This window comes from Canis lupus, chromosome 11 (assembly GCF_048164855.1).
Source record: "Canis lupus baileyi chromosome 11, mCanLup2.hap1, whole genome shotgun sequence".
NCBI lineage: Eukaryota > Metazoa > Chordata > Mammalia > Carnivora > Canidae > Canis > Canis lupus.
The window spans coordinates 40,758,353-40,783,960 of NC_132848.1; the positions used below are offsets into that span (position 1 = coordinate 40,758,353).

Genomic DNA, 25,608 nt, shown 5'->3' on the forward strand with positions numbered 1-25,608 from the left:
AAAAAAAAAAAAAAAAAAAAAAGTGCATGAGCTACCTGGCTCTTTGTGTCCTAGTGTCTTTTTACCTTCTTCCTTTTTCTTTTCTTTTTTAAGATTTTATTTATTCATGAGAGACAGAGAGAGAGGCAGAAACAGGCAGAGGGAGAAGCAGGTTCCATGCAGGAAGCCTGATGCGGGACTCGATCCCAGGACCCCACGATCACGATCTGAAGGCAGATGCTCAACCACTGAGCCACCCAAGTGTCCCTCTTTCTACCATTTTTCTTGGTAGAAAAATGCCTCTTCCCATCTCTCTACTTCTCTTTCCTTGCCTCTTCCCATCTCTTGCCTCTTCCCATCTCTATACTTCTCTTTCCTCTCTCTGTCCCTCTCCCCTTCTCTGTGTTTCTCTTCTGTGTTCTCTGACACTGGCCGTCCCGCCAAACTTTTGTTTCCCAGTTTTAAAATCTGCAGAGATAAAAATACCCCACATTTCTAAGCATGGGGACTTTTAAAATAATAGTAAGGTTTGTGGTAAGGGAGCCTGTGCATCACTGCTCCCCTGCTCTCAGAGCCTTGGTTTTTTTCCACCCGCCCCAAAGCTGGGCCCGTGGGAGACCCCCCAGGGCCAGGTGCCTCCCCACCTGCAGCCAGGCCTGCGGTGCCCCCGGGGCCCGCTTCACTCAGAGCAATTAGCAGGCCGAGCCACACCTGTCCCCTGCCAGCCAGCTTTTCCAAATATCCTGCTTGCTCAGAGCCGAAGAGGGAATGACGTCAGAGGATGAGTTGCCCCTGGCAAGGGGCGAGAACTCCAGGACGCTGTAATTTGGAGTTGGTTCAATGAAATAGCAAGTCAGCAGCCACACCTCTGCTCGGGCGCCTCCTTGCAGGCTGCTGCTAACCCCTCTCAGCAGGTCTGTGTCCCCGGGCGGGGCAGGAGCTTGGTCTAAGCCGCCAGGACAATGCGGAGCTTTAGACACAGGAGGCAATAGTAACCCGTAGGTTGAAAGAATCCTTACAGACCCAAGATCGTCCTATTTTTATTCAGAGAAATGACTCAGAAGTAGACCTGAACACCCTGGAAACATTTTTAAACAGTCAGTGCCACTGGGGTTTGTCTTCATCACCCCCCACCCCTACCACCAGTGGCAAGGTCGGGCCTTCACACGGTAAGCCCTCGGCTGGGCCTCGTGAAGCCGTTGCCTACAAGGCGAAGCCAAGTTCATGGTCAAGACTACAGGCCTTCCTTCCTTTGAACTTTGACTACCTTCTCAGTTCCTGTGCTCGTCCTCCCCTCTGCACATCACGCCTCAGCCCTGCCATCGGCCCCCTGCCCTGCAGTACCACCTGGTTTACCCTTTTCCAGCACGAAGAGACCTCTCCGGGCTTCCCATAGTACCCGCTGTGTCTCCCCATCACTGTCCTGAGCGTGGAGCTTGGTAATCTGTCTGATGCACAGTAGACTGTTGAGCAACAGGGGTTTGAGCTGCACGGGGCCACTTTTACATATTTTTTTCCATTAAATACTGTACACTACAGTAAATGTATTTTCTTTTCCTTGTGATTTGCTAAATAATATTTTTTTAAGATTTTATTTATTTATTCATGAGAGAGACAGAGAGAGAGGGGGGCAGAGACATAGGCAGAGGGAGAAGCAGGCTCCGTGCAGGGAGCCTGACGTGGGACTCGATCCAGGGTCTCCAGGATCACACCCTGGGCTGAAGGCGGCACTAAACTGCTGAGCCACCTGGGCTTCCCAATATTTCTTTCTTTTTCTTTCTTTTTTTTTTTTTTAGAGAGATTTAATATATTTATTCATGAGAGACAGAGAGAGACACAGGCAGAGGGAGAAGCAGGCTCCATGTGGGGAGCCCCATATGGGACCATCCCAGGACCCTGGGGATCACACCCTGAGCCAAATGAAGATGCTCAAGCACTGAGCCACCCAGGTGCCCCACTAAGTGACATTTTCTTTAACTTACTTCATTGTAAAAATGCAGTATGTATAATTCATATAATATACAAATACATGTTACTTGACTGCTGGCATTATTGGCAAGGCTGTTAGTAGTTAGGGTTTGGAGGGGGGTCAACAGTTACACGTGGATTTCTGATGCTTCAGGTTGTTGGTGTCCCAACCACCACATTGTTCAAGGGTCAACTGGATATCTGTTTTCCTCCTAGGCTGCACGTACCTTCAGGGAATGCCTGTATTGTATTCATCTCTGTATCTCCAGCACTTTGTATACCTTCTGACAACAGTTCCAGCTCAGCTGATGCTTTTGGAAAGAATAAATAATCAGAGCATGTATAGGATTAAAAAATGCAAAGTTATGGGGACATTCTAATGTAGGTCTATAGATACATGTTTCCCATTTAAAGGAAGCTTAAGATTGGTAGTGTAGGTTTAAATACTCACTTTTTAATGTATTTTATTTTATTTTTAAATATTTTATGTATTTATTTGGTAGAGAGAGAGCAGCAGAGGGAGAGGGAAAGGCAGAGTCCCCGATGAGCAGGGCCCCAGCATGGGGCTCGATTCCAGGACCCTGGGATCATGACCTGAGCTGAAGGCAGATGCTTAACCAACTGAGCCACTGAGGTGCCCAATACACACTTTTTTAAAAAGAATATTCTATCTGGTAGTATCTAATTAAAGGAGACCTGGAATTAAATACTTGGTAATAGAAGGGAAGTCTTTGGTTTTCTCATTAGCTTGTGGTCTACTTACTTTGACTCCCAGGGTCTGTGCTTCCTATCATTCTCTGGGAACCCATAAGGGGACCTTCTCAGACTGAGTGTATCCTGCTCTGTCCCTCATCGGTGATGGGTGCTCATTTTATGCCTTAACCCACTGGTTTGACAGAAGTGCTTTCCTAATCCCTAAAATTGTAGTGACTTCATAGCAAAGATAAGGAACAAGGTGGGAGAGAGAGCCACTGTCATGAGAGTCCCTCTCAGCCCCTCTGGGCAGGTGGCAGCCGCTCTGCTAGTCCTGCTGGGAGTAGGCGTCAGTGCTGGTGACACTTGTCTCCCTAGAGCCTCAGTCCTGCTTTGAGCAGAGGCAGGGCCTCACGTGTCCTCAGAGTTTACTTCCGTAGATTATTTCTGTCCCGGGCCCGTGGAACTGGAGGAGGTGAAACACATATGCCAGGTACATGAGCAACATCATGATCATTACGCTGATGGAAAAAGTTCATCCCTTTCATTGGCTTGAGAACGTCAAAACGGCCTCTGGGGAGATGACCAGTACAGCCCGTATCCTTACCCTAGCAGGATCCCACTGTGTTTCGTCCCAGCCCACATAGAACCACTTTTTGATTTAGATCGCGAGTTTGTGTTTTCTAACACAGGTGGCTTTTTTGGGAAAAAAAAAAAAGCCCATGTGAATCCTCCTTTTTCACTACTATTCCTGGGCTCTGGTTTCTCCGTCCATACAATGAGGTAGTTGTCACAGATAATCTCGGGAATTGTGTCCAGCTTTTAAAATTCTACTTTATAGTTCTGTCTCCTTTTGTTGTTCGTATTTCAGATCCTCAAATCGTTACTCTTATATTTTTGTGAGAAGAACAGGCAATCAGCCTTTAATTCCCCACAGGTAAATGGCAACCTTTATGGGAAAAATATATACGTTGAAAAGACAGCTCTCGATTGTGATGACATAAACGATTGCCATTTTCAAGGGCCGATAACTAAGAAATTACAGGAAAGCATTGAATCTTCTGCCAACATTGCTGCCGCAACCTGAGAAGGCCTGAGTACAGAGGATATTTATACATTGGGTTTCAGAAGAATAATTCAAATGCACAAGAGCCTCATCTTGTAATGTTATCACAAGAATGTCCAGACAATGTTTTCTTTAACTTTGGGAAGAGCAATTTAGAAGGCTGGATTCTGCCACATGGGTCCAGCTGCATGTTTAATACTCTTGGAAAAAAAAGTTCTATAAACACAGAAATCACCAAGCATGGATGCTTGAAGGATATTTCTTTCTTTGCTTACCGTTGTCAGGACCATGTATACACAAGAGCACGAAATTAATAAACACGATCAAATTTACTGTTATTATAAACCAGGCAGCAATATTTGATTTGCACCACAGGCTTTTCTGGAATTTCACTCTTCGATGGTTCAAAGCACTGGACATCGAACCAAGCGTAATTAGAGTTCTCGAAACGTGGCTCAGAGTTACATAGTCAGTCTGCCTAGGTAACAATTTGTAAAACTTTTTACTTTTAGCCAGTGAAATACTGCCACATGGGAAAATATTCCTAAAGGCGACTGAGTCTGTGTTTTTAATGCCCAGGAGCAAATCTCTGCACCACGCTTGCCCACAGTGGCTTGAGAAGCTCCTCCCCCCTCCCTCTGCCCGGTCTTGTCCCCCCTCTGCCCCTGCACACTCTCTGCTCACCCTGGAAAAAAATGCAGGGTGACTGGCACGGAGCTGCATTCCTGTTCCTCTCTGAAAGTCTCAAGGTATTGTCTGGAGAGCCACTGACTGCATTTCCCACGGTGTGATCATCTCTGTTCTTGGAAGCCAGCCTCCCCCTTTACCCTGCTGTCTGGATACCTGGGCAGCCCAAGGGTAACCTTTTCATAGGGGAGAAGTGACTCGCCCCCCGGAACACATGATAGTTTTTCTAGTGCAATGACAGGTTGTGCTTCCCAGTGCCACATCACGGTTAAGGGTAATGGTCCTTTGGCATCTCCGGTTTATCAGCTCCCATCCCCCCTCCCTCTGGACACTGTGGTTTCTTACTCTTCAAAATTTATGCATTAGAAAGGGGAGCTCATGGAAAATACTTTTATAGAAATGAACATATTGTTTCTATCCCGACCTTTCTATTTTGGGGGTAGGGAGAAAGGGAGGATGTAAGGCCGCGTTGCACGTTTGAAGCACACAGCCAGCCTTGCCAGGGTGAGAGCTCTGATGCTGGCTCTCCCTGTGTCCAAAGTTGACATAGCTTTTTGTGACACTATCAACAATGGTGGGGACTTTTAAGGAAGTGGAATGCGTTCAAACAACAGAACTGCCCCCAGGCTGTGTGTGTGTGTGTGTGTGTGTGTGTGTATCACTGAAAATCGCAACTGTTGAAAGGCTGAGTTTCAGTTCTTTACCCGGAGGGGATCCCATCCCTTGGTCAAAGATGACAAGAGACAGCAGGACTGCATCGTGAGTGTGCTCACAGGGACCTGTACTCTCTCCTTTCTGATAGGTTGCTGAAGGGCCAGGAGTCACCATGACCGAGCGCTTTGACTGTCACCATTGCGAAAAATCCCTCTTTGGCAAGAAGTACATCCTGAGGGAGGAGAGCCCCTACTGCGTGGCATGCTTTGAGGCCCTCTATGCCAGCACTTGCGAGGAGTGTGGGAAGCCCATCGGCTGTGACTGCAAGGTACCCCTGGGTCTCCCCAGTCCCCGGCAGCGCCCACACTACTCTTGGATCCCTTGAAGCTCCCCAGAAACCATGGGCTTCTGTGTGGTTCGTGCTGGAGCTCTGAACCTTAGTGCCTATTGAAATTCTGTCTCTTGAGCCCCCTCTGATGGGCTCGTTCCCTCCAGGCAGCCTTTCCAAACCTCCTCCCTGCGGCTGGTCTGTGCCCACGCCTAACTCACCTGGCTCATCCGGGGCAGAATGCAGAGGGCTCTGTGCCGTGCATCCAGCCTGGACCACAGAGAATTGCCCCTGGAGGTCCCCCCCTGGTGGCTGGGATCTCTGATAGCTCCACCTGCTTATCAGTTGCTAAAACCCACTTGACAGGACTTTAAGTGATTGTCCTCCTTGGAGCCACAGAACTGGTACAGAATGGGGGCACTTGGGGAACTCCCAAGGAATCCCCATCTTCATGGACTTCAGGGTCATTCGTGGCATCTTGGTGTCTCTTTTCTGCTCTCCCCCCTTGAACCCCACAAGGGCCCCTCTCCTCCATGGTCATGAACGTCAGGACGTAGCTGCTGCCTGATTGGGTCAGGCTGGGTCTGCAGCTGGGCAGCTCCAGCCAAGCCAGTGCACGTTCCTGACGTTTCTGTCCTCTAGCATGTCATTCCCAGGAAAGGCAGGAAGCAGAGGGCCGCACCATCACTTTCTGCTGCTGGGTATTTGGTGACAGTTGGGAAACAGCTCCCATCCTGTGTGGAGAGAAGCCTTTGCTCCAACAGAGATGAAGGCTCTGCAGCCTGGGCCACTTGAAACCAGGCCACAGCCACGTAACTTCTGGCTAGGGACAGGGGAGCCCTGCACAAAAGAAACCAAACAGCAGAAGTCCTGCGTAAACTTCAAAATGTGCAGAGGGTGGGCTGCTGTGAGCAAAAAAGTGGCTGATCTTGCTAGTCTGAAAAGCTAGGTTCTAAGAACCTCGTGGGTTCTTAGAAGGCTTTATTCTTTATTGACCAGGCCAGACATAAACATAAACTGCCCAGTTCCAGTCCTGGCTCTAACTATCTGTGTGAGCTTGGGCTGATTTCTTGACCCTTCTGTGCTTGTCTTCCCCTTTATGAAATGCAGATAAAACAGGTGCCAACTTGGTGGGGTTACTACAGCATGTGGCTACGAAGCCCCAGCACCCCAAATAGCAGCTCATGGTTTTGTAAACTCCATCTGACTACTTACTCATTACTCTTCCTGCAATGCAGTCCCTCCACGCACCCTCTGGAAGCTTCGCCCTCTCTCTCTCGATCCATTTCCAGAGTAGAAACATCAATAAAAATGTCCAGTAGGAGGAAGAACTAAGAGAGAGAGAAAAAAATAATTCATTTATAAAAATTTAATAGGCTTAAGTAGGTGAGAGGTCCAGATATTTTGACAGAAAACAACTCTGGTTTAGAGGAAACGTTTTGGATATTTGGGACTAGTCATCCTTGACCGGGGGCTAAAGTAAAAACAAAACAAAAGTCCCCTCTCAGTTCTCCAACATGATTTAGTGCAAAGACCCTTAAAACTAGTTTCCCTTCGGCACATACTTGATGCACAGATAAACAAGAATCCCCCAAATGGGGCCAAAATCAACAAGACTGCTGCAAAGCCAGGAGTTAATCATGCTGAACTTTTCAACCCAGATTCACGGTTTACAATACATGGAGTTCCGCCGTGTGGTTGTCTACATTTTGGAAGGAAAAAGGATGCCTACTTGAAGTTTGACTTGGCTATTTGGGGCTCTTGAATATTTGGAATTGTTTGCTTGACTTTCAGAAGTAATTATGTAGTTGACTTTGTGGAGGAAGCAATGATAGGAAAAACATTCCTGTTATTTCAGGAAGTAGACCCGAAAGTCCTGGCTTGATAGAGCCACTGAGCTCACAGATGTGGGGGCTCTTCCCTTTTCTTAAAACAGCAGAGTCACCTGGAGCCCCACTCACCTCCTCCTCTGAAGGACACACTTGCACGTGTATATAGATTTGAAACACTGGCACACCGATGGGTGTTGAGTGACTTTTATGTGATATAGATGAGATTTCAGGACCTGTCTCTGTAGTTAGCTCCCATACGTTTGAAAACGTTTCTGTTTCTCAGATGTATTTGCTATTTATGTTTAGTTGCTCTGAGGAAATGGTGTGCTCTCCAAGGAGAGAAATCATTCACTTCAGGACCAGGGGAATAGGTGAGAGCGGGTAATGCAAACAAAATTTCATGATCCTCTAACGTTACCCTGTTCCTGACATTTTTCTTGGACATCTGTGGATACTAGCAAAAAAAGTTTTTTGGCCTGATTACAGATATTTTTGGATGGATCTCCTTAGATTCGGAGCTTCAAAAAATCAAGAAACTAAGGAAAACGTAGGTGGGGCCCGTAACTCTAGAGACAGCTGCCAGTGCTGGGCACTTCACAAATCAGGGACTTGAACAACCTCTGGGCCACATGGCTAGCTCAGTTTGTTTCTAGAACACACTTTCTAGCTTCTGAGTAATTAGGTGGGAAACACCAAACTGATAATCAATTTGGCGCAAGTCCACCCACCAAACTGTTTCTCAGCGAACATCTGGAAAGCTTTCAAGGATCAGAAAGTCTCTGGGGTCCTTGGGCAGAAAGCAGCCAGGCAGCTGAACCGGGAGGCGGAGGCTCTTACCTGTCCACGTGAAATCTCGATGTCTCTGCCATGCTTCCAGAAGGCTCCTGACCACGGCTGGTGTAGGAGGCATGAGGTCAGATTGGAAACGCCCGTTCTTCCCACCCTGGAGCAGGACTCAGGCCTCCCCCCGCCCGCCCTCCTGGGCCTTTGTGGGAAAGGCTACTATTCCAGACACGTTCCAGACACGTCCTCACCGTCCAACTCCCACACGCAGCACTTTTTTATTTGTTGAGGTGATTTTTAAGTGCTTGGTGAGTGAATCATCTTTTTAGAGTTTCCATGTAATTTGTCCGCAAAGGTTGTCATGAGCGGTGAAACTATGCTGATTTATTTAGAGATCCTCCCGTCAGGGAAAAATCTGTTTCTTTCTTTTCTTTTTTAAATATTTTTTTTAATTTTTATTTATTTATGATAGTCAGAGAGAAAGAGAGAGAGAGAGAGAGAGGCAGAGACATAGGCAGAGGGAGAAGCAGGCTCCATGCACCAGGAGCCCGATGTGGGACTCGATCCCAGGCCTCCAGGATCGCGCCCTGGGCCAAAGGCAGGCGCCAAACCACTGCGCCACCCAGGGATCCCGAAAAATCTGTTTCTAAGGGGAAATGAACGAAGCAGGATCCTCAGAGCCGGGAACGAGGCTGACCAGGTGGGGAACCTCTCAGGCCCCGAGAAACCAGAGGGGCCCCTGGCAGGCAGGCCACCAAAGGCACGCCACGTTCGGCGGTGACGTCCCCCCCGGGGGCCTCGAGCCTCCGTGCCTGGGTTCCCTGCAGCCAGTGTACGTGTGGGGACTTAGGTCGCCCAGGAGCCTCCGTGTCCACATCTGAAAACGGGCTGCCCGCCTCACAACTGTCACGGGAACTAAGTTCGCCACCACGGCCGGGACCCCTGCGACGGCCACGCAGAGCCAGTGCTGTCCTTTCTGCCACCGTCTGTGCTCCAGGACCTTCGTTCTTAAGTATTTGGAGGTACATGCAGTTAGAAATGTGATGCCCTGACAGTCTCAAAGGACATCTTTCCAAAGTGCAGAGCGTGAAGGACTCTGAGAATCTGTCAAGTGAAATCGTGTGGATTTAAGGCAGGATGGGTTTGGGAAAACCTCGTCTGAACCCGCCCCCCCCCGCCCCATCCAGGCAGAAGGGGGTGAGGGAGGGGTGTTGCCAGCAGTAGCCTGGGTTTGGAGCGACCCTGTTGCCTGGGGCCACCTTGGGCCAGCGGAGGGGCCACTGTCCTGCCTGGCCACCTGCCGGTCCCCTGGTTCAGCTGGTGTCTCAATCAGGGCAAGTTCCAGAGCCAGGCAACGAATGCTTCCCATATTAGGAATGATTCTGAAGTGGAAAAATATGAAATCTGAAAGGAAGCGTTTGGGCCTAATCTTACATTGTTTATCAACATTTTACTGCACTTTGTGACATTTCCGTAAGCACAAAATTAGCCTTGGTATTTTTTCTGGGACGTGTAAAAGATCTTTCTTCCTGCTTTTCTTTTCTTTTCTTTTTTCTTTTCTTTTCTTTTCTTTTCTTTTCTTTTCTTTTCTTTTCTTCTTTTCTTTTCTTTTCTTTTCTTTTTTTCCTTTCCTTTCTTTGTTTCTTTCTTTTCTCTCTCTCTCTCCCCCCACCCCTTTCCTTTTCTTTCACCCTCTCTAAAGGACTTTAAAACTATGATAGTTCCAGGACATTTTGATGTTCTTCAAAGTCAGTGAGTCTGTACCTCTTAACCTTGTACCTCCAGCATCTAAACCGTGCCCTTTGGGGACTTCACGGTGTACTTGATTCGTAACAGAATCAAGCTGGATGCACTAGGTCGGTCCTAAGAACGAAAACTAACCATCTTTTTGGAGCTGCAGGTGCAAGAAAGGAGAGGGCCTCCAGGTACCAAGACTTTGAGAGAAGGACTCAGGGTGTGACATGAAGCGCGGGTCCAGACACACAGGTGTGGTCCATTGTAACAGCTTCTGGGCCCTTGGGTGGTAGGTTCCAGCCCATCGCTCGGCTCCGGGGAATCCTGTGCCAAAAATCTTTCCCCATGCCGAGACTAATGTCATCTTGGCCAGAAGCCTCAGTGTGCCCTCAGAAAGCGAAGCTGGCGGTGTCTCATTACCTTTCTCTTGCCATAAAGTCTTTTCTCACTTCCTATGCATTGTGGGCTTTCTTAAGAAGTGAGTCCAAGAGGAAGCTGTGACATAAATTTATTAGCTTCACCCAACTTCCAAAGAGAGCACGCAGAAAGAGACTTACAGGGAAGCCTGGTAGCGTAATGACTTAGATAAGGGCTACCATGCAGGGTTTGGAGAAAGATGTTGACATGGCTCGCTGCCGTGGTGTGGTAGGTGGGGGCGGTGCACGACTTCCCTCTGGTCGGGGCAGCTCCCAGAGCAGGTGGCCTGCCAGCTGGGCCTCGCAGCTGAGCTGGATTCTGCTTGTTGAAGAGGAGGCAAAGGGCCTCCCAAGGCAAAGCATGGCATGGGCCGGGGTGCAGAGGTGTGATAGGCCGGGACCTGGGCTTTGGAAAGTCTAGAAGCCTTGTGTTGATGCCCAAGTCCAGTCAAGTTGCATGGATGATATCCCAAGCAGGAAGGAGCACTTTCTAGGGCCTAAGGTCTGCTGGCACATCGGCTTAACCTGTAGCTGCTGTGTTTTCAGGTTAACTGTGTGTAAAATGGGTTTCTGCAGTGCTCCTGACCCATGGGAGCATTTAAACAAACTTTTCCAGGACTGTCCATGCACATCGGCCCCTCCGCTGCTCTTTCCTCCTGTCTGGGGGCTCCCTCAGCAGGGAGGAGACTGTGGGGGGCATCTGGTGGCTTTGTTGTCACGTTTCACAGAGAGGTTCCTCCCTCAGTTTTTTGAAGATCAGCCCTGAAAGGCAAGTTTCCTTGAACCCGTATTTCCTTTCCCTCTTGTTTCACTAACAAGCTGTGTGGCCCGGCCATTGAGGCTGATGCCCTGGGCAGAGCTCACGCGAGCGCTGGGCCTGGGACTGCCTCCCCTCTGCCCTCATGCATTCGTGCGTGCGGCCAACGTCCAGGACTCTTCATCTTGGAAAATTTGAAACTGTGTCCCCATGAAACACTACGTCCTGTCCCTGCATTTGACTACTGGGACATTATCTAAGTGGAATCGTATTTGCCCTTTGGCATCTGGCTTATTTGCTGAGCATAATGTCCTCAGGGCTCCTCTGTGTTGTAGCATGCATCAGAATTTCCTTTTTGAGGCTAAATAATAGTCCCTGGTGCAAATGAACCACATTTTTCTTCTTCATGCATCTGTTGATGGACTCTTGAGTGGCTTCCACTTTCTGGTGACAGGGGATAATGCTGCTATGGATACAGGTCTACAAATTCCTGTTTTTGATTCTTTATGCATATACCCAGATGTGGAATTGCTGTATCACATGGTAATCCTATTTTTGATTTTTTTGAGGAACTGCCAATACTGTTTTCCATAACAACAACAACAACAACAAAAAAACATTAAATGCATTTATTCCATAGTCAGCATTTGCACAGTGATAATGATTAAAAACTCCTGACTCTTCTTAAATTAGGCTAACTCCCATTCGTAGTGGACAGGGCTGTAATGGCTTGTTCGACGTTATTCAAAATCTCAACAAAGGCAGTGCTGAGCTGTATTCATTTGTGTACAAAATATGGCATTATTTGTGGATGTTTTCAGTGGATACATACGGATCTCATCAAAGAAAGCAAAGAGTAACACAGGCTCTACCAGGAGTTTACCTGGGATGGTTCACTGCAAATAGCTTTCGAATCAGAGGGACATGAGCTTGAACCGTGCTTGGCTCTGCTGTGTGACTGTGAGGTCTGCTCACATAGCTGCTCTGAGCTTCTGCAATAATATTTACCTTGCAGGGATGCATGGTGCCTGAGCTCACCACCTGGCAATGAGCAGCATTGACTGGTGTCCCTGGAAAAGAAAAATTATGATTTCTTCCTGGAGAAATACGGGCTTCACAATTTATAATGAGTTTGCCTATTTGGCCGTCGACTCAAATTATAGCAGTTTATACTTTGTTTCATTTGTCCAAATAACCAGTGGAGCACCCTCTCATTTAAACGGTTTCCCCTCTTATTTAAATGGTTCATCCCCTCTCCAGTGCCTTCAGGAGCATCTTAACCTCTGTGCAGAATTAAAAGGGCCCCCCTGCCCACCTCTATCTCGCCTCTGCTATGCTTATGAACTGTCTCTGCCTGAAAGCCCCTCTCTAACCCCCTCTGCCCATGTCCCACTGTCCACTGATCATCCACACTCAGCTGGTGGCACCTGCACCAGACATCTCTCTGTCCCCCTTCCCTCCAAGTGAAACCAGGGCCCTGTCCTTGTGGCTGCTTCTCTGAAATTCCCTGTACCCGGGCTTCTCTATCCCATCCGGTGTCCCTGTCATCCCACCATCACACGCAGGCCCACATCTCTGTCCCATGTCCGTGTGATCCCGCTGTCACATGTGATTTTGCTGAGCTCCCTCAGAGCTAAGGGCTATGCTGTGTCTCACTAGTTGTCAGTGAGAAGCAGTGATGAATTCTATGCTCTCTGCTCCTCTTCCCTGCAGACGATATATAAGGGAAATCCATGTGTTTTGGGAAAGCATCTCTTTCTCACACACAGACACACCCTGCGCACACGTGCACATACACACACACACACAGTTGCCCTGAAATGCAACAGGAGGAAAGTAGCCCTGCTCTCCTGGTTTCACCAGCAAGGACATGGGCCAGGAACATGTACAGACATCTGCCCCTCTTCACTCCCCGTCTGCCCCGGGATGTGAATGGCTCTCCCAGGCTGTGGTTGGGGCAGAGCAGCCCAGACCCCCTGACCTCTCATTGTGTCACATGCTCTGGGTCTGCAGGACTTGTCCTACAAGGACCGACACTGGCATGAGGCCTGTTTCCACTGCTCGCGGTGCAAGAGCTCCCTTGTGGACAAGCCCTTCGCTGCCAAGGAGGACCAGCTGCTCTGCACGGACTGCTACTCCCATGAGTACTCCTCCAAGTGCCAGGAATGCAAGAAGACCATCATGCCAGGTCAGGAGCACGCCCTTCACCCTCGCGATGCCGCAGAGCGTGCTTGCACTTTTCTTGCCTTACCGTTGCTGACTTCGTCCACAAGAGCATTGTGCCCTGCTGTGTGCCAGGCGCTGGCCTGGTTGCTGGGTGCTCATGGAGTAGTGAGTCGAGAGGCATACCCCATCCTCTGTCCTCCCCGCATGCTCAACAGACGTTCGTTCTCAGTAGACTCAGACTTGATCACAGCTGGGTCAAGGGTTAAGAAGAGTAATAAGGTGACTTGTCTGTTATGAGGAGGATGGGACTGTGTACCGTTTCTTGGGGAATGTTCCTTTGCTTTGTGGAACAGAGGAAGCTTTTATCTTAAAACCTTCAATGTATAGAATTCTTAAATACAGAACCAAAAAAGTCTTGATAGTCACATACAGAAGGAGAGTAGCCACCAAGGGAAGAGCCTGAGATGTGGACCCTGGGTGAGTGAAAGGCACACCTGTCGGCTGGGGCTAGCTCACAAGCCACATGCCACCTGTGGTGTCATCTGCATGACCGGTAAATGTTACCAGAGGGTAGATTTGGTGGGATCAGCAAAGAAAAATACAGATTCCTGGTTCAGTCTGAGTTGTAGGTAATTTTTTAGTATCTGACCCATTTGGGACATCTTTTTAAAAAACTTTTACTTATTTATTCATGAGACACAGAGAGAGAGAGAGAGAGGCAGAGACACAGGCAGAGGGAGAAGGAGAAGCAGGCTCCTGCAGGGAGCCCCATGAGGGACTCAATCCCAGGACCCCGGGATCACGTCCTGAGCTAAAGACAGATGCTCAACCACCGAGTCATCTAGGTGCCCCCCATTTGGGCCATCTTGAACCTGGCATCCCTACCAGGGAGTCCCAGGAACCCAGGAGAGAGCTCTGTGCTCTGAATGTCTGCTGGAGATGTACCCCCATGGAAGGACTAGCGTGAAGCAGTGGCTAGGCCCCTGGAATCCAGTCAAGTGGAGGTGCTCACTGGCTGGGGACCCAGCCTGCCGTGAGCCATGGAAGTTTTGGAGAGATGTAGCCCTGAGGCCTCCTGTTGGCAGAGCTTCTCTTAAATCAGGCTTAGGGTGGCAGGAGGGGTGCCAATCCTGCTGAGAATCTCCAGCCAGCTGTCCCTTGCACCCACATTGCCTGGGGTGTGCCCACCCTCAAGACAGCCTCTGAAGCGGGTATGCATCTTTTATCCCAGGGAAGTTTAGGATTAATGGCAGAGGTAAAAAAAAAAAAAAAAAAAAAAAAAAAAAAAAAAATTCTAACCCACCATAATGTATTCAATCTGATAAAGTAGGTGTGAAGTTTCCAAAAAATGTGGTCTAAAGAGGAAATTAAAGTGTATAACTGAATATGTGATTTAGGCTCATGGTTTCAAATTGGAATTTTCTTAATTTATCCCCTGTTGTGACGTTCAAGGTGTTTTATGATTCGTCATGTTTAGAAGCCTAATTCATTTCAACAACAATCACTTAACTTGAGGTTGGGTTTGTTGGTTGAGGTTCTTAAAAGAGATGCTGTATGTGTGAAACTCTCAAGTGTAGTTTTAGAGGAGCTGAGGTCTAGGAGTACCTGGGTGGCTCAGTTGATTAAGTGTCCAACTTTTAATTTTGGCTCAGGTCATGATTTCAGCCCCGTGTGTCTCTGCACGCTGCTTGAGATTCTCTCTCTCTCTCCCCTCTCCCTCTGCCCCTCTGCTGCTTGTGTGGGCGCATGGGCTCTCTCTGTCTCTAAAAAAATTAGATAAGGGGCCGCTGGGTGTCTCAGTTGGTTAAGCATCTGCCTTTAACTGAGATCATGATCCCAGGGTCCTGGGATCTAGCCCCGCACTGGGCTCCCTGGTCATGGGGGAGTCTGCTTCTCCCTCTGCCTCTGCCCCTGCTTGTGCTCTCTTGCTCTCTGACTCAAATAAATAAATAAAATCTTAAAAAAAAAAAAAAAGGAGTTGAGGTCTGTGCCTTAATAAATAGAAGTAAACACAAAGGTCCCTTAGAAGTAATTTTTAAAAATTCACCATGTTCATTAATGCTGTGATAAGCTGTGTCCGATGAATGGAGGTCAAAGGTTTTGAGTTGGTTGCATCAACAGATTGTTAATTTTCAAAAACCCCAGTAGCCTGCTGAGTCACAGGATATCACACAGGAGCTGGGTTCACTCTGACATGTGATGGGAATTAGGGCCCCCACGTTCATTTAGAGCCAGACTCTTCGGTGGAAGACTGCTTGCTGTGGCGCAGTTTTCCTTTTTATTTTTGGTTTGCTTTGTTTTTGGCAACAAAGAGCTACTGAAGAGTGAGCGAGAGACTGACGTGCGGAAAGTGTTATTTTAGGGAGACAGATCGGATAAGAAGGAATACATTTTAAAAAAAGGCAAGGGCATAATCAGGCCTTTGGTGAGATGGTTTCTTATGGCTGCTACATTTCTCTGGTTAATACATCTTAAAAATAACTGACTCCGTGCTATTAGAAGGAACAAAACCCCCAGAGCAAGGCTGCTTCCAGAGCTGCGTCAGCACAGCAGATGTGGGAGCAGGGCCCAGCATGGGGGCTGTGAAATGAAGACCGAAGCCCACATAAGGCTGGGCCGACCCACAGGGAACTCCTGTCCCACAGGGGGTCACACATGGAGACAGCGGTCCCGGCACGGTGGCAACCACGAAATTTAATGAGAAACAAATGAAATCTTTACTGAGTGTTCGTGACAAGAGCCCATGGAAGTTTCCATTCTGCCTGACAGCGAGTGGACTGTCGCCATCCCCTTCCCCACCCCGCTGCCCGCCCCTGCCCCAGCTGCGGAGACTCCTGCTCCCCTACAGCGGGCTCTGGGGTCCCACGTTCTTCTTGTTCATCATGCGCACCGTTTGTTTGCTTTGCTTTGCTTGCTTGTTTGCTCCTCCTCAGCAGAACTCCTGCTGGCCTGACGGGGACAGGCTCCTGCCGCACCAGGGCTTAGGGTGCCGTGTGAGGTCACACGGACACCTGGCACCTACGGCTGGCCACGGACCCTTCAGACAGCCTAGGGAGTTTACCGTTAGGATAGTGCACTGTGTGGGTGCTAGAGAACCCCCCTCCCCGACCCAGCTCAGGCACTTGCACTGAGAGGCAGCTCCGTCCCACGACAGGGAATTGTGAGGGCATTGACACGCTAAAATGACCTGAAGGTGCACCTGGTCTTGTCTCCCAGCGAAGAGAGCAGAAGTTTCAGTGGCGTGCCCCCGGCTGTGGTCAGCCTGGATCAGGACCTTGTGCGGGGCTCTGGCCTCAGAGCTCTGATCTCCCTGTCGGCCAGATCGGAGGGCGGCCTGGAGCCCGCAGGTGTGGACGACCACTGACTTCCTGCCACCTGGGCAGCGGTGGCTAATGCAGAAGGTGGAGGGACAGAGGACACGCAGGAGAAAACTGCCCGGAATGGGGTGCTTACCGCCCGGCTAGAAGGAAGGCAAAACAGCAGCATCGGCCTCCTCTCCGATTCAGGGCCTTGGCATAGTCCATGTGCGTTGGGCGCAGGGCCGGTACCGGGGGCAGGGGTCCCTGCTTGGCTGCGCAGGAGCAGGCGGCCCTAGCCCCTTGCAGCGAGGGGGACCCTTGGTCTCCCCGCCCCCACGCCTGCCACTCGGAGTCACTTTAAATTCTCAAGCAGTCCTGCCAGTGTCCTCGGCCCACCATAGTGTCTGTCCCGGCTTCCCTCTCGCTTTGGGGCTCCTTCCCCAAACTGTCAGTCCTCAGGGCAAATCTAGAAACTGCCAGGTTTGGGTTTCAGCCTCCCTGCTCTCCGGCTCTGACTGCACAGGTCAGTGCCCCTCACCGAGATGTCACTAGGGCAGCCGGGCTCTTCCAGGCCAGCATGGGAAGGGGCCCCGGGGAGGTCACACTAGAGCATCAAAGGGTGAGCTGGGTTTCACCTGGTAGAGGCGTCCCAAAAGGACACTTGTGGCGGAGGACATGGGCTCAGCGCCAGAGGCTGAGTGTCCAGAAGAAGCTTGGTGAGACAGACTGAGAAAGAGAGAGAGAGGAGAGGGCCAGGGGAGGGATGGGAAAGAAGAAAGGGAAGGGAAAGAAAAAAAAGTGCTAAATCCTAGCATGTACTTCCTTTCTGTGGTCTGATTTTTGAACGTGCTACAACTAAATCCAGATGAATGGGAGCGCGGTTCATCCGAGTAGCTCTGACAGTGCATTTAGGGTTTTAGAACAGGAGGCTGGTCCTGGCTGACAAACGCGCCCCTTGGCCCCCTACCTGACACAGGTCCCGCCCCCGAAGTAGTCAGGAAACCAGGAGTCCACTGGCCCCGATGCCCCCGATGCCCCCAGCCTGACGCCCCCGCTCCGCAGCTGCTCAGCTGCAAGGCGGCCTCCGCCTGCAGAGCAGTCGTGCAGATGCACTGCTTCCTCCGAGCAGCCTCCCAGGCACTGGCCCTTCACCACCTTTCAGGATCCTCACTTGTTCCTTTCAATCAGAAAGAGACACCCCTTCCTCAGGACCCCAATCCACCTGCGGGAGAAGCCACGGTGGTTAGAAGGCCCCTTGCTGCCACCTGCTGGCAGTGCGTCCGGCACACGAGGCAGCCCCAGCAGCTGCGGCTAACGGTGCGGCTCACAGGCGCCCCCCACCCTGTGGGCTGCAGGTGCCCCTGGGCTCCCCACCAGAGACCAGGCAGGCCTCTGACCCTGGCCTGGCTGTTAGAGGGCGGCTCCCGCACACCGGGAACGCACGGATCCCAGCCTGCGTGTGGTCTTCAGGGAGCAAGCTGTTGCCCTGTGTTCGCTGACAGGATCCTTTGGCTATTTGAGCTGCTCTATGAGCAGAAGGCCAGAGATTAAAAGAGCCAGTGGCAAAAATACACGTGGAAGGATGAACCCCTGGAGGCAGAATCATTCCAGATGTAGATCCCAATTCTCCCACTACTTTTATCCGAAGTTCGGGTGCTCGGTCTATTCTCCTAGTATAAGGTTTCGGGAGCCCACGAAGACCATCAGGTGCCCCACCTTGAATTTCCTCACACGCCTCCCCACCTTGCAGCACCTACACTCACCCTGAGTGTTTTATGTACTTATGGGAGGTGGTGCCACATGTCCTGTCTTGGACGTACAGGAAGCTGACACATTAACCCGAAAATGACCTTGAATAAGATAATCTTGCAGCAATTCTCCGCACATCTCCTAATTTCTTCAGAGATGGAGATCCCCCTGTCACGTCAACCTTGCAGGCAGTCCGCATGCAGCCCTCAGCCTGTCATTTTGGCCATATTAGCTTTGGATGGGAGTTTCCAGATGCTCGCATCTCACCGCCCGCGTGATGCCAGCTTGCGGCCACCCTGGACCAAAGTGGGAGCCCCTGCTCGCTGCCTAATAACCACCCCGGATCCTGCTTTGAAGTCTAACTGGTGTGTCCTTCATGCCACAGCCCCTGGATGCCCAGTGAGCCCCCGGGCTGCCTAACATGTTTCCAGAAAAAAACAGGCCACTACCTGGGGCCTTGAAGGCCGCGGGGTCTGTCTCAGCAACCCTTTCCTGCCAATGTAGTGTGAACGCAGCCGCAGACCATTGAAGGAAGTGAGCAGGTGCGGCTGCGCTCCAGGAAAAGCCCAGCTGCAAAACGGGGGTGGCACAGACTGTGCGCAGCCACAGCACCCCCGTCCTCCCCGGCTGGCTCAGGTATTCAGAGCACGTTTCTTTTTTTTCACTTCTTACCCTCCTTTCCCCGCAAAATGTACCTTGTTGCTGCCTGCAAAGCGTGCTTGCATACGCATCTGTCTTGAACACATCTGTCACCTCTTTCTGTAAAATACACATACTTTTATTCTCTTGGAAAAGTATTGGAAAATGTCCACAAATCCTGAGCATTTGCTGTGACTCCGGCTCAGGGGCGGGTTCAAGGGTGGGTGGGGATGGGGGTGGGGGTGAACCAAACAGCATTTCCGTTCTCTAGGACTTCTTCATTACTTGAAGAAATCACATAAACATAGCACACGACAACAGTTATTCGAAAGGAAATGCAATGTCACAAGATTAGAATCAGAAAATTGCTAAATTGGCCATCCGGGCATCACTTGTGGCTTTTAACAGCTGCATTCAGTGCAGCGGGGAGAGCGTGGAGACCCCGCAGCTTGGTTTACACCTCGGGCCATATAAGGTGATCGGTCGGTGTGGAGGCTCCTCATGGGATCAGGCTTGACACTCTAGGTTCGTGTACAGCACCACCACTTTCCATCCGGTGTTTTTTTTTTTTTTTTTTTTTTTAAGATTTTATTTATGTTCATGAGAGACACAGAGAGGGAGGCAGAGACGCAGCAGAGGGAGAAGCAGAAGCAGGCTTCCTGCAGGGAGCCCAGTGCAGGACTCGATCCCAGGATCCCGGGGTCCAACCTGAGCCAAAGGCAGATGCTCAACCACTGAGCCACCCAGGTGTCCCTCACCCTGTGCTCATTAACTGGCTGCAGGGCTGTGTCCCACTCCGTTGGGACTGGTCTGAGCTAGGCCAGCTTGCTCTTTCTGCTTTGCCTACTGAGACATGGAGTGACAGATCCTTTTCCCACCTAACGTTCATTACCTCCCTGCTGGACAAATAAACCTCGAGTATGCACAGAGACTGTTCTGGGAGCAAGGTGTACAGCAGTGAACCCCCAAAAATACACAATCCCTGCCCACTCCCAAACAGTCCCGTTTGGAGGCCAGCCTCTGAGAGCCACAGTGATGCCACAGTCACAAAACTAGGTGGTGGCAGGTTCTTGACGAGGGGCGCTGGGAGTGCAGGCCTGTCATGTCGTCAGCTCTGCTCTTTGCCGTCTTCTTGCCCCTTGTGCCAGGTACCCGCAAGATGGAGTACAAAGACAGCAGCTGGCACGAGACCTGCTTCACCTGCCACCGCTGCCAGCAGCCCATCGGTACCAAGAGCTTCATCCCTAAGGACAACCAGAACTTCTGTGTGCCCTGCTATGAGAAACAGTACGCCTTGCAGTGTGTTCAGTGTAAAAAGGTAGCTCTCACCTCCCCCGGGACCTCGTGTATTCCAGTCTGTTTGCCTTGGCTGTCAGCCCCCTTTCCCCGGGGACAACACCCTTGGTACTGGGATGGCACAAGAGTCTCACCTGTCCGGCCCCGCATCCCAAAATTCTCATGTGCACGTGTGCATTTTATCCACTGGAAGGACCCCCATCCCAGGCCTTCTTTTGACCGCACAAGGGCCACTGGGACCTGAGATGGGAGCCTGTAGCCCTCCCTCCTAGAGCACTGCCGAGTTTTTGCTCCTATTCATGACATGACGTTAAAGGGGAGGAAAACTTACTATCCCAGAGCTCCTGTTACACTGTCCTCCATCAGTAGACAAGAAACGAGCTGCTGAACCTCGTGGGAGGGAGGGACGTGAGAAGCAAAGGAAAGTTGTGGCTGGGACAGGGGACAGGTCACTCGTTGCACCCAGCCCGCTCATCTCGTGCCGTGCTGTCACGGCCATTAGTCAAAGACAGAAAAGGAGCACCACGCCTGCCGTCCTTTGCCCTGGCAGGGCCTGCTGGGGAGCGATCGCAGAGCCTGTTTGGCTCCGGCCTGTTCACTGACGCTGCTGTTGGGCCTCCGTCTGCGGAAGAGCCCGGCTGCTGTTCCCTCTGCTGGTCGGCCTGACCTCGAATGCCCGACCTGCTGGCGCCTTTCCAAAGGGCAGAGTATTGCTCACTCGCCTTCATGCTCTCTCGTCTCCCTCGGCCTCGTGTCCGTCTCATTTTTTAAACTACGATTTTAAATTCCACATCTTCCAACTTCTACTCGTAAGATTATATTACTTTTCTGCTGTTTTTCGCTTCCTCCTTAGATGAATCGCTCCTTCCTGTGTTTATGTCAGGAAGCCTCTTTCTTCTCTGCTCACTCCCTTTTTGTTTGGTTTGCTCTTTCTCATCAAGATCCACGGAAAGTTCACGTCATTTGCTTTTCTTGCATTATTTTCCTCCCAACCTTATTGCTACTGTGTTCGGTGGCAGAAGTGAAGGTAATGCATCCTCCGGGAAGCACAGCCCTGTGGGTGTTCATCAGGACTGGTGGAAGCATTCACACCAGTAACATCCACCCTCCCGCAGCGCAGGAGGCGCTCAGGGCTACTAGGGCCTGGGGGGAAACACACTTCGGTGGCAAACGTTCAAGTGCTTATCGACAAGCGTGATTTGGAGGAAAACAGTCGTAACAGAGCGTACACAGGGGCCAGCTGAACCAGTCGGAGGAGTGGGAGCCAAGCTGGTGTTTAGGGAGGGCTGCTCTGGGACAGTGACACCCACGAGCATGTCTGACCCAGCTGGGCCATGCGGGGTGCGGGTGGGCATGTGGGTGCAGAGAGGACAAGAGTGTGGATTCCACGTAGAGCAAACCTCTTACTACACCCACCTTCTCTGTCCACACAGACACCTTGCCACTGAATGTATTTTGCATAAATTCTGTTCCAAGGCGGGAATTTATAGGAAGATCATTAATACATTATAGTTTAATGAAAAGAATATACGGTGCTCACTTCGGCAGCACATATACTAAAATTGGAACAACACAGAGAAGATTAGCGTGGCTCCCGCACAAGGATGACAGGCAAATTTGTGAAGCTGTTCCATATTTTTTATGTTGGCAAATTGAATTTAAATTCTAAAAAAATTAAAAATAAATAAATAAAAAGAAAAGAATATATGATAGACTCCTGAATCCAAGTACCTGCTTTGTCTTTAGCTAGCAAATTCTCAGGCAAGTCCCTTAATTTCTCTGGGTCTCAGTTTACTCACTTGTAAAATGGATATAATGTCTGTAGTATGTAAGGGCCTTTATATAGTTGACCTTTGAACAACACAGAGTTGAAAGGGACCAACCCCCCTGCACAGTTGAAAAACCACATAGAACTTTTGAGTCCCTAAAAACTTACCTAGTAGCCTGCTGGTGACCAGAAGCCTTCCCGGTGGCATAAATAATCGATGCACACAGCTGTTGTATGTTATACGTATCCTAAACTGTATTCCTACAATAAAGTAAGTAGAGCAAAAAAAAAAAATATTCAGAAAGTTACAAGAAAAAAAGCATTGACAGTATGGTACTGGGTTAATTGAAAGAAGCCCATGTACAAGTGGACCTGCGCGGTTCAAACCTATGTTGTTCGAGGGCCAGAGCTGTGCTTTCTGTAAGGACTAGAGGCAGCGCTGGATGCTAGGGCGGGTGACAGACGGGTCTATCGAGCTGAGACTCACCGTCCTTCATCCACTGTTGAAGTATATATATGAAAAGAGAAACACGATAAAGTTGAGGTATCGATGACCAGTTCTGTCCCATCTGGCTCCCCGCTCCCTGGGCCCGGGGGGCACCAGGCCCAGGGGGCCAGGCCTCCTCCTTCCACCACTAGGAACTGAGTTGTAAGCGGGGTTCTCCAGGTTAGCACCCGGAGGGAGGCATGGGGATTGTCACGCGTGACCCGTGCACAGCCCAGGGCTGGTTCGCCGTAGGGTTGGCATTCACCTCCGGGTCTCCCTGACGTGGCGCCGTCTTCACCCGCCCCGCACCATGGGGAAGGACGCTGCCACCGGGCACTTGCACTTGCAGATGCCTCAACCTCCCAAGGGGCCGAGGACACACGTTGTGGTGCCGAGGTCACGGCTGGGAAAGCCAGGGTCCACGGCAGGGCCCTGAGAGGAGATGGGGACTCAAAGGGACTGACAGCTTGGGGAAGCCGTTTCTCGGTGACTTTTAACAAACACCGGACGTGTTCCGGACGGGGATCTGGCGTCGTCCAGAGGCCACCCTGCCTCGGGAAACTGAGCCTGGCCCTCTTGCCTCCTCCAGCCCATCACCACCGGGGGCGTCACGTACCGGGAGCAGCCCTGGCACCGGGAGTGCTTCGTGTGCACCGCCTGCAAGAAGCCGCTGTCGGGGCAGCGCTTCACGTCCCGGGATGAGTTCGCCTACTGCCTGAGCTGCTTCTGCGACTTGTACGCCAAGAAGTGCGCCGGCTGCACCAACCCCATCAGTGGTGAGTGTCTCAAGGGGCCCCCTGAGCACACCATGGCCGCCCCGAGGTTAGATGAGGTACAGGACCTCAGCCCTTGGAATTGTTTCTGTGCCGAGACCCTGGGCCTCACCGAGGTTCCGAACAGAGGCGGTGTCTCTGCCTCTGTGCTTCCTGCCCTTGTTACACGGGGAACACGTCAGCACGTGACACTTCCCCTCTAGCTTGCCTGATCCCTGAAAACCACATGTCCTGTTCTTAGGGGTCTGTGCTTTCTGCTTTCAGTGGGGTCATCCCCGAAGCCGCAGTCCGTGAGTGTATGGCACGTGGAGCAGCACAGTCAAACTGGCATTTCCAGGCTGAGCCACTGCACTGTTTTTAAAGGTGCTCCCCAAGGGCACCTGGGTGGTGCAGTCGGTGAAGTGTCTGACACTTGGTTTTGACTCGAGTCATGAGATCAAGCCCCACGTCGGGCTCCGCGCTCAGTGTGGAGTCTGCTTGTGATTCTCTCTCCCTCCCCTGCTCATGCTCCCTCTCTAAATAATGAATTAGTTAGTTAAAAATTAATAATAACGGTGCTCCCTAGCATCCTAGGGGGACTTATCTACCACAAGGCCCTGACTACGTGAGGGCAGAGGACAACGTTTTAGGTGGTTCTTTCTTATTCCCCGAAGGCTCTGGCAGTGTAAGAGCCCAGAGCCTGGTTGGCTGTAGACTAGCATTGCATTAAACTATTAGATATGCCAAGAAATTGAGTGTGGAGGACAGATGGCTGTCCTCAAGTCCTGCACATGTGCACCACGCATCACCACACAAACCTGTGACTGGGCTGGAGGGAAAAGAGAATTCTGTAGTGACACAGGAAAAGTTCTGGGATGTGGGATTCCCAGTTCTGCCACATTCAGGTGACTCGTCATCGGCAGATGGTAGGCATGTGTGACATAAACATAGTGGCCTGGCCAAGTGCCATCCCTGTGTAGCGTTGCAGTGTAATCACACGGATGTTTATAACCTCTGTGTGCTTGTCTGTGACTTTCTTTACCCTTAGATCTAGAACTGAGTGCACCTAACTCAACCAACTCACCTGATGTAGGAAGCCCAGGTCACTAAAATAATCCTTTCGTGTGTAATCCAGAGCTCATATTTCCATATAAAACTAATATATGGGGAAAAGAAGCACAGCACTTAAAATTTTCTGTTAACCTACAGATTGGAATCATTAGAGGGAGGAAATGCAGTCTTCCCTCTAACATATTAATCTTGAATGCTGTTTTCATGGTAACTTCTATGGAAGTAAATGTTTATAAAACTAAACTTTATAAAGCAATATAAAGTATCAGATATGTAATGTTATTCTCATGGTAGCACTAGAAAAGGAAAACAACACTAGGAAAGCAACGGATACTTTCCTCCAAAAGGAGGATTACTTCTCTGAAATGCAGAGACTAATGTTCTGGAACCTACAGAGGAATTTTGAAATTGCAGCTAGAATGTACTCGAGGTCAAATCCCCAAACAATTATAAGAAATTGTGACTTTAGATTTGATGTTTAATAGATCCTTACTTGGCACTTTCTCTCTTCAGCAAAATTTATATGATTTTTGTCAAAAAAAACAAAAAAACCTTAAGTCTTACTTTCCAGTGTTGTGGCCAGTGATACAAAATGTACACATAAATACAGTCGGTCCTCAGTATTCAGAGCCCATATCTGCAAGTTTGCCCACTCACTGACATTTGTAACTCTAAAATCAACACTCGAGTTGCTTTCATGATCATTCCCAGATACCCAGAGAGAGGTGAAACATTGGAATCATCTGACAGGTACACTCCTGGTGGAGGTGGGATGAGGTGACACTGCCTCCTTGTTTCAATTCTCATCTTATAACCAAGGTTCCTTTTCATGGTCCGGTAGTGCCATATTGTTTGCATTTTTGTGCATCTTTTTTGGCAATTTCACTGCTGAAAATGGCTCTCCAGGGGCAGTGCAGACATGCGGTCTGTGTTGCTATGCACAGGCAGGCTGTGAGGTGCCTTGTGGAGAAGATGCATGTTAGATGAGCTCTGTTCAGGCTGGCTGGAGTTCTGGTGCCGTGGGCTGTAAACCTCAAAGAACAATAATTGACTGCCTCTCGCCTTAGGAGGATTCATCCTCCTTAGCCTGCTTTTGGCTCTCATTTCTGTAACTTGCCCCATTGGTTGGCATTTCAAAGAAACTGAAGTTTCTAAAAGGAGGTGGTCCCCTGGGACAGCACCTGACACAGCACCTTCCCCGACATCCTTCTTCATCCTCTTCCTTCAAGTGCTTCTCCTGGCCCCAGATCTCCAGTACAGCAGGACTTATCAGAGGTGAGAGAGGAGAAACACAGTAATGGCGGAAATTCGGGGTCATCCCAGCAGCTTCTTGCGGCTTTTCAGTTGGCTCAGTGCTGGGAAGAAAAACCACTACCTCTCAACTGTTTGGCTTTCCCTGCCCCTAAATCAAATGTTGCCTAAACCTCTGGTTTTCAAACTTGGCTACACATCGGAAACACCTGGGAAGTTTAAAAATTGACTGC

The 25,608-nt window shown here is 50.1% G+C and overlaps 1 protein-coding gene and 1 non-coding gene across 10 annotated transcripts in view; both read left to right on the forward strand.

The window, feature by feature from the left end:
* The window catches only part of FHL2 (four and a half LIM domains 2), a 67,681-nt gene that overhangs the window by 40,361 nt on the left and 1,712 nt on the right, over positions 1–25,608 (forward strand). For 6 of the 9 annotated variants that reach the window (XM_072844381.1, XM_072844380.1, XM_072844379.1 and 3 more), the window contains exons 2-5: positions 5,196–5,375; positions 12,911–13,085; positions 19,899–20,068; positions 22,891–23,077. In XM_072844381.1, the coding sequence (XP_072700482.1) occupies positions 5,220–5,375; positions 12,911–13,085; positions 19,899–20,068; positions 22,891–23,077 (688 nt within the window). In that variant the 5' untranslated portion in view covers positions 5,196–5,219. Of the gene's footprint in view, positions 1–1,780; positions 1,929–3,513; positions 3,578–5,195; positions 5,376–12,910; positions 13,086–19,898; positions 20,069–22,890; positions 23,078–25,608 lie in introns of those variants that run through there. The other 3 variants (XM_072844387.1, XM_072844388.1, XM_072844389.1) reach the window with 3 other exon arrangements.
* On the forward strand, positions 21,579–21,686 carry LOC140600568 (U6 spliceosomal RNA). Its single transcript, XR_012003766.1, has one exon. It is a non-coding gene; the product is annotated as a U6 spliceosomal RNA (small nuclear RNA).